The sequence below is a fragment of the Myotis brandtii genome, unplaced genomic scaffold, assembly GCF_000412655.1.
Source record: "Myotis brandtii unplaced genomic scaffold, ASM41265v1 scaffold247, whole genome shotgun sequence".
Classification (NCBI taxonomy): domain Eukaryota; kingdom Metazoa; phylum Chordata; class Mammalia; order Chiroptera; family Vespertilionidae; genus Myotis; species Myotis brandtii.
This window is the reverse complement of record NW_005359352.1, coordinates 3035993-3044153: the sequence shown is the minus strand read 5'-3', so window position 1 is coordinate 3044153 and position 8161 is coordinate 3035993. Positions and strand designations below refer to the sequence as shown.

The following is an 8161-nucleotide window of genomic DNA, read 5'->3' as shown; positions in this document are numbered from 1 at the left end:
CCCCACTGCCCATGTCCATGGGCTGTGCATATCTATATCTATATCTATATCTATATCATCTATATCTATATCTATAAAAGGCTAAGCTACCGTCTGACCGTCCGACCGGTAGCTATGACGCGCACTGACCACCAGGGAGCAGATGCTCAACGCAGGAGCTGCTGAGCTGCGGTGACTTGCAGCGGCGGTTCTCGGGTGATACACCCCGGAACCAGAGGGGGGGAGCCCCATTCCGGGGTGCGTCACCTGAGAATCACCCTCGCGCTCCAGGACCCCTCAAGGGATGTCGGGGAGCTAGTTTCGTCCCGATCCCTGCAGGCCAGTCCGAGGGACCCCACCTTCCGGAGGGACCCCGCTCACTCCACAGACACCCTTCGAGCCGCGGTGCCGCCCCAGGTGCAGCAGCAGGGGAGGGACCGCGGGAGGTTGGCTCCAGGGCGTGTCCGGCCCGTCTTGCCCCATCCCATCCACCCCACACCATGCAGTCACAAGGACGGGCCACAGGCTGTGGCGGTGCCCACACTGCCCGCCGCCCTGGCTCTGTCCCATGTGGGACAGGCGCCCTGTGGTGGGAGCGGGTGCCCTGCCTGTTCTGGGACAGCCCAGGGGCGTCCTGGGCACGGGAGATGGTCTTCCCTCTGTGTGGGCAGAGGCCAGGCTCAGGCGGCTGGGACCAGGAATGGGGACGATGACAATGTGGAGAAGCCACCGTGACCTGCGTACGTCACGTGACCAAAATGACCCTTCGCTGCCTTAGGCCTCTGGGACCCGGCAGCCTGACAGGCCCAGAGACCAATGCTGTCTGCAGCGACCGAGGGGCAGAGGTCAGGTGGAGGGTGGGTGGGAGGGCTGCCTTGGTGACTGGTCAGGGGCCAGGCACTCCCACAGGTGTGTGGGGGGGGGGGGCAAGGAAGTATCAAGTAAGATGTCCTGGTGGCTTCGTGGGCCTCGGCTGCAGCCACATCGCTGGCCCTGGATGTCCCAGCAGCCGCGGTCCCACTCGGCTCCTCCTGGACCCCAGGGGGCTGCAGGGCCTGCCGCCCCGGGTGCCCCAGTGCAGACCCCCAGCCTCAGGCTACTGACCACAGGTCGATGCTGGTCACAGGAGCAGTGACAGCTGGCGGTGTGAATGGGGACTGGGACAAGCCCCGTGTTGAGTGCCAGGCTGGGGACCGGGAGGGAGGCCGCTTGGAGCTTCCTCCATGACGGTCCAGGAGACTCCACAGGCGAACGGCAGCGAGGACCCCGCCCGGAAGCCGGAGCTGACACTGGGCTGCAGCTGGCGGAGGGCAGCAGCCTGGACAGTGTCCATGCTCGCGATCGAGGACGGCTCCGCCCCGCAGGCTCCCAGGACACCTGGGACTTCAGGCACCGTCTATGGACCAGCACGGACGGCCTCCTCGCTGGGTCTTCGGAATCCCTTTTGCTACAGCTCTCCATCCTCGGGCGTGTGCGGCCCCAAACCGGGAACTTAGCATAGTAAGTCCTCAGAGCATCCGGTGCTTGGCGTGCGGTAACGCTTCTCTGGGCCCAGGACCTGGGAGTGACTCTGGAACGGATCCACGTATTTGCACGGAGGGGTGGGCGTCGTCAGACGCTGCCAATGAGGCAGGTCAGTGATGGAGCCGTCATAGCCTAGATTAGTGCCACATGCTGGATGCTCCGGCTGCTTGGCCACCGCGGCTTTAAAGGGACGTGACAGAGGGAGTGGGTCTGCTTTCTTTTGAGTGAGGAGCTCGCCCGTCAGCTGGTACCTGGGGGGCTGCATCCCTCACCTGGTACCTGGGGGGCTGCATCCCTCACCTGGTACCTGGGGGGCTGCATCCCTCACCTGGTACCTGGGGGGCTGCATCCCTCACCTGGTACCTGGGGGGCTGCATCCCTCACCTGGTACCTGGGGGGCTGCATCCCTCACCTGGTACCTGGGGGGCTGCATCCCTCACCTGGTACCTGGGGGGCTGCATCCCTCACCTGGTACCTGGGGGGCTGCATCCCTCACCTGGTACCTGGGGGGCTGCATCCCTCACCTGGTACCTGGGGGGCTGCATCCCTCACCTGGTACCTGGGGGGCTGCATCCCTCACCTGGTACCTGGGGGGCTGCATCCCTCACCTGGTACCTGGGGGGCTGCATCCCTCACCTGGTACCTGGGGGGCTGCATCCCTCACCTGGTACCTGGGGGGCTGCATCCCTCACCTGGTACCTGGGGGGCTGCATCCTTCACCTGGTACCTGGGGGGCTGCATCCTTCACCTGGTACCTGGGGGGCTGCATCCTTCACCTGGTACCTGGGGGGCTGCATCCTTCACCTGGTACCTGGGGGGCTGCATCCTTCACCTGGTACCTGGGGGGCTGCATCCTTCACCTGGTACCTGGGGGGCTGCATCCTTCACCTGGTACCTGGGGGGCTGCATCCTTCACCTGGTACCTGGGGGGCTGCATCCTTCACCTGGTACCTGGGGGGCTGCATCCTTCACCTGGTACCTGGGGGGCTGCATCCTTCACCTGGTACCTGGGGGGCTGCATCCTTCACCTGGTACCTGGGGGGCTGCATCCTTCACCTGGTACCTGGGGGGCTGCATCCTTCACCTGGTACCTGGGGGGCTGCATCCTTCACCTGGTACCTGGGGGGCTGCATCCTTCACCTGGTACCTGGGGGGCTGCATCCTTCACCTGGTACCTGGGGGGCTGCATCCTTCACCTGGTACCTGGGGGGCTGCATCCTTCACCTGGTACCTGGGGGGCTGCATCCTTCACCTGGTACCTGGGGGGCTGCATCCTTCACCTGGTACCTGGGGGGCTGCATCCTTCACCTGGTACCTGGGGGGCTGCATCCTTCACCTGGTACCTGGGGGGCTGCATCCTTCACCTGGTACCTGGGGGGCTGCATCCCTCACCTGGTACCTGGGGGGCTGCATCCCGCACCTGGTACTTGGAGGTGAGCCCATGTTCTCAGGGGGAAGACGCTCGCCTGCTTATCCGAGTCGCCCGTTGCCATGGGAGACCCTCGCCTCACCCCACACCTGCCCCAGCAAAGGACCTGTATTTAGCATGAGCTGAAAATCAGAGTTGAAATAACCAACATTAATGTGAAGTCAATGAAATCGCATGTGTCTCTCCCACCCCGAGGCCTGTGGGGCCGTCGGGAAGGGGCGCCTGCGGACCTGAACCCCCTCCGGCCTTGCAGCCGTGTCTCCCCAGCTCTGAGTTGTGAGATGGCTTTTCTACAAGTGGAAGGAAAGGCTTTGCAGGCCTTACAGGGATTTCATGCAAAATGATAATGAAACGCGTAAGATGCCAATGGAACGTCCCTGGGACCACGCGGCCCCTCAACAGCAGAGCCTTGGGGAGGAGGGGCCGCTGGTCTGTGACCCGGAGCCGTTACAGGGCAGGTCCCAGCCCTCTTCCCGGAGGGGCGGCCATCAGCCGGGGAGGCAGGCGGTGCCCTCGGACAGCAGGGCCTCCTCAGTGATGCTGCCAGGAAGGGTCTGAAGCGAGTGAAAACCAAACCAGCAGGACGTGCACGTGGCTGGAAACTGCAGTTTGGGCGCCACCTACTGTCCATTTCCTGGAAACTGGGGTTTTCTTAGCGGGGATATTGGGACACAAAGACCCCCACAGCCTTCACCTTGTTTATTTTTTGAAGTTGAATCTTGGGAAAATCCCAAATGACAGCAGCTTTTTTCTTTAGCTTTGCCCATTACTCAGCTCACTGGTCGCTGTCGTGAAAACCGGAGTCTGGCCTCCGAGCCCGAGGACGGGATTCCTACAACAGACGTGTTTCTTTCATTTGCTGGAGCCCTTTCCTCTAACTCCCGTTTCTACTAAAAGATGATGGAGCCAGGACGCCCTCCTCTGGTCGCAGTTGCAAGCAGCACAGGCCCACCACCTCCCTGCACAGGCTCTGCTTCCTGCCGGAGCCAGCAGACAGGGAATCACGGGGAGGGGGAGGGCAGGACCCTGAGCAGCCACTCTCTCCCCTGGCTCCCCTCGCCCCTGATGAAACCCTGGGACCAGGAAAGGCCCGAAGTCCCAGGAACCTTAGTCCCTCCGCTCGGGGCAGATTCCAGGGGGTGAACATCTCCCCTGGTCCCTGGTCACCAGCCCAACTCCAGCCGATCATCAGCTTCACTACAAAGGCAAGTGCCGTGTGGATGAGGCTGAACGTTATGCTAAAAGAAATTAAAGACAAAATTCCACCAATGTCTACTAAATATATTTCAGAATTGTGAATCTTTATATTACATGCCAAGTATAAACTGAGTTCTTTTTTAAATATATCTTTATTGATTTCAGAGAGGGGGGGAATCATTGACGGGCGGCCTCCTGCACGCCCCCCACTAGGGATTGAGCCCGAGACCCAGGCCTGTGCCCTGACCGGGAATCAAACCGTAAAGGAGCAGCAAGGAGCCCTGTTCTGCTTCATCCCAGGGCAGAGCTGGTGTTCCCAGGGCCCGGCCTCGCGGGAAGGGTCCAGGATGCTGAGACGTAGCGTCCTGCCAGGACCTCGCTTCCAGGGTCCCGTTCAAGGTCCCTGTTTCTGCCTTGGCACTGCTGTCATTTGGGTCAGGTCATCTGGGGGCTGATGGAGGACGCCCACCCCGCCAGTGACCACTCAGCGTCACACGCCTGGGGCCACACCGCGCTGGGAGCGAAGCAGGGGACCCGGGAAAGCGGTGACACGTGACGGTGCCCAGGCGTGTGAATCAGTCTGACCGTTTTACATGGAGTTAATACCCTTCACAGACACGCTGGGAACTGCTTAGCTCAGTGCTATCTGTTCAGTTTAACTGGAGGCTCCAGTCCAGGACACAGCCCACGGGTGTTTGTTTTGAACACATGGGAGAGTGTGTTCTACAGCGTGGGCAGCTGCTGTGTTGGTTTTTTATTTCAAATCCGCTAGTTTGTGACGTGAGTGACACTGTTCTGAAGGGGCACCTGCTGTCAATCACCCAGGCGCTCAGCGGCTGACGGGACCGCGGGGGCCTTATCCCCCCGGAGCGTGTGGAGAGGGGCTGAGACGTGTAGACACTTAGCTTCATACCAGGGGCTGGTGAGGACCCGAGTGTCCGGTCTGTGCAGGGCCACTGTGCTGATTTCCAAGGCCCTGAAGACCCCGGGGCCTCAGCTGTGGCCGTGGCCTCGCTACTCTCTGCTGGTGGAGAAAGCCGGACAGCGGCCTGTGAAGGAGAACCCCTGGCCCACCAACGCCGGTGCCTTCGTCCCACCAGCATTGCACTGTAGCGACAGGGACTTTCAACTCGCGCTGCGGCTGGACCAGCTCCCAGCTGGCTACGTGACTCCTCCGAGAGCCGGCTCCAGAAAGGCCCAGCTCCGTCCTCCACATGGGCTTCGTGCCGGAGCCTCGTGGCCCACCTGTCGCTGCGACCGAGGTAACACCCTGGACACTATGACTTGTGGGGATTATTATCACACATCGTAATCCTGCAGGAGCCCAGGTCACATAACCGACCGGCAAAGACAACCTGAGCATAATTAGCTGCAGACAAAACAGTGTCGCGACGAAAACCATCTTTACAAACGACGGTGGCTGCTGGGACGGGCCTGCCACGCCAGCACTTAGTTCTCAAGACGGCGACGGGACAGCTCCAGGAACGCTGCGGCCGCTGCGCCACTACTCCCCTTCCTCCTCTTCCTCCTCTCCTTCACCTTCTGCTGCAGGGCCTTGAGGTCGGCCATCACAGTCAGCGTCTTCCGGACCCACATGATCTGAAAGCAGGAGTTTGGAGAGCGTTCACACTGGGAACATGTACAGAGGGAAAGCGAGGATGCAGCAGTCGTAAGTACGCACCACAATGATCATGGCGTTGAGGAGCAACGGCGCCGAAAACACCAGGGAAATGAACATCCCCCTCGAATCGAAATACTGGTATTTCGAAAATGACCTGTTTCAAGAAAAATTTAAAAATCACTTGGCGTAGCGAAACAATGTTTTAAATGACGTTCTCTACTTAGTGTGAGGCTTCTGGAGGTCTCAGGTCACGAAGGCAGAACCCACCCCCGATGACGGCACCGGCCCTCGGGTCCTACATGGTCAGACCCTGACGTCCGGTGGAGGCGGAGCTGAGGCCCCGACACTGGACATGGTGGTCCCGGGAGGGGGGAGAGGCTGCAGCGTGCTCTCCACTCGGCCCACGCGCACCAACTCCATCAGGCCACTTCCTTACTCTGCCGCTAACATCACTTTCAACAGCCCCTGACCTCTCTCTCCCTCGAGGTCATGGCCAGCATCACCCCGTTTTCAGCTGGCACTGCCAGTAGGAATGTGTGAGGAGCGCTTCTCAGCCTAAACCTGTCCGAGCAGAGGCTGCTGTGCTGCATGCAGGTGCTCGTGCCAAAAAGCAGAAGCCGGACAGCGACCTGCCCCGACCGGGCTCACCTCCAGTTCATGGCGGCCACTTCATTGATGTACTCAGCACAATAGACCAGGGTGACTGCAAGAGAAACCGCGTTAGAACCTGCGTGACTGACCATGAGTCTGTGGAAACATCCTCTACAGATGCATGCTCAGTGTAAACACAAGACAGCAAGAGTTCGAGGAGAAATGGAATTTCTCCTTTAGATATAACGTCAGAGAACAATTATAAAACTAAAACGTCAGGACACCCTTAACCGAAAGGAAACCAGGTCCACACACGTCAGTCTCCACGTCTCAGTGAAACCATGCAGAGCTGTTCAGCAACAGAGAACAATTATAAAACTAAAACGTCAGGACACCCGTAACCGAAAGGAAACCAGGTCCACACACGTCAGTCTTCACGTCTCAGTGAAACCATGCAGAGCTGTTCAGCACTCAGTCTTCTGCCCGAAAACCAAGAGCCGCCGCGCTGGCTATTTGCCCCGTTTCCTCATGCCCCAGGACTCAGTCTTCTGCCCGAAAACCAAGAGCCGCCGCGCTATTTGCCCCGTTTCCTCATGCCTCAGACACAGGTCAGGCCAACGGGACGCTGGGCAGCAGGGCCTAGAGCCGCGGAGCCCGGACCTTGCGATTCCGACAAGAGGGGCCGCCCTGTGAGCAGCAGCACTGGGGGCCAAGCCAGGGCAGCAGGAACCCCAGCCGCAGGGACGCTGATTTGTGCACGTGTCCTTCCCAGCTCGCACCCTCCCTGCCGGAGCCAGCAGCACGGCGCTCCGCCCATGGGGAAAAGCTTGTAAATATCAGCATCTCACTAACCCTGACTCGTCTTGTGCAACTGGTACCGACCCCTCCCTGGTAAGGCAGGTGCTCGGTAGATTCCTTTCAAATACAATACCCACAAATTTACGTTACCTCTGGAATTCCTGAGAGAGAAATCAGGGCGAGCCCTGAGACTAAGAGTAGAGCCTCAAACAGAAGGGCTGGGCCCCGGGAACACGCTACATGCTGAGAACACGCAAGGCGCATCACGCAGCTCTGTCCATTCCACTCACCGAGGCACAGGAAGTGCCCGACCTGCAGTTCGTATCGCCGGGAGGACACACAGGTGAGCAGCAGGCAGAGCGCGTGGAAGACGACCAGGCCGAGGAGCCAGGGCTCCGTCCAGTCTATCTGCTGTGGACACACGTTGGACACTCGTCAACATCAACTCCCTCGGGGGCCAGGCCTCAGGTCTCCAGGGTCAGTGGGGAGTCAGTGACCCCTCACTCCTGAGCACTTACTTCTGGGGCTACTGAGCAAGGCGTCCAGAGAGGCCCCCGACCCCGGGCCTCAGAGAAGAGGGGGGGGAGCAGGAAGGGAAGGAGGGAACCAGGACCCCTCCATGGCTACCATGGCCCCCGGTATTCAGGAATTCAGGGTCTAATGCTGGGGACAGAGGCCGGCCCTGGGGTCTGTGGAGCTGTCACACTGTGAGGCGAGTGGACCCTACGGGTCACTGTCCCAGGAAGGAGGAGGAAGTCAGTGGCTTGTTCAGGAGATGCACTTGGTTACGCCCCCTCAAGACCCCTATTTCAAGCCCCTAAACCAGGACTTAAGACCTTGAGAAATCCGAGCCACCCCAATGGCAAGACTTGCTTTTCCTTCTGCCCTGCCCCAGCCTGCAAACAGTGCTGCGAGCCCAGGTCTGCGCAACCTCACGGTGGGCAGGTCCTCACCCCACGGCCAGATGCCCCGCTGTGCTCGGATCCACGCCCTGCCCCGACCCGGCTGCAGACCAGGACCCC

The 8161-nt window shown here is 60.3% G+C and overlaps 1 protein-coding gene across 2 annotated transcripts in view; it reads right to left on the bottom strand.

Annotated features, from left to right (window-relative positions):
• Positions 1–4340: 4340 nt before the first annotated feature.
• TMEM18 (transmembrane protein 18) overlaps positions 4341–8161 on the bottom strand; it is a 4071-nt gene continuing 250 nt past the window's right edge. Inside the window, exons 2-6 of one of the 2 annotated variants that reach the window (XR_001362324.1) lie at positions 7430–7550; positions 6399–6453; positions 5811–5904; positions 5522–5728; positions 4342–5106 (exon numbers count right to left, since the gene is read on the bottom strand). Coding sequence is in view for 1 of the 2 variants with exons in the window: in XM_005867257.2 (XP_005867319.1) it covers positions 5579–5728; positions 5811–5904; positions 6399–6453; positions 7430–7550 (420 nt within the window). In the remaining variant the exon portion in view is untranslated. Of the gene's footprint in view, positions 5729–5810; positions 5905–6398; positions 6454–7429; positions 7551–8161 lie in introns of both variants that reach the window. The other variant, XM_005867257.2, reaches the window with a different exon arrangement.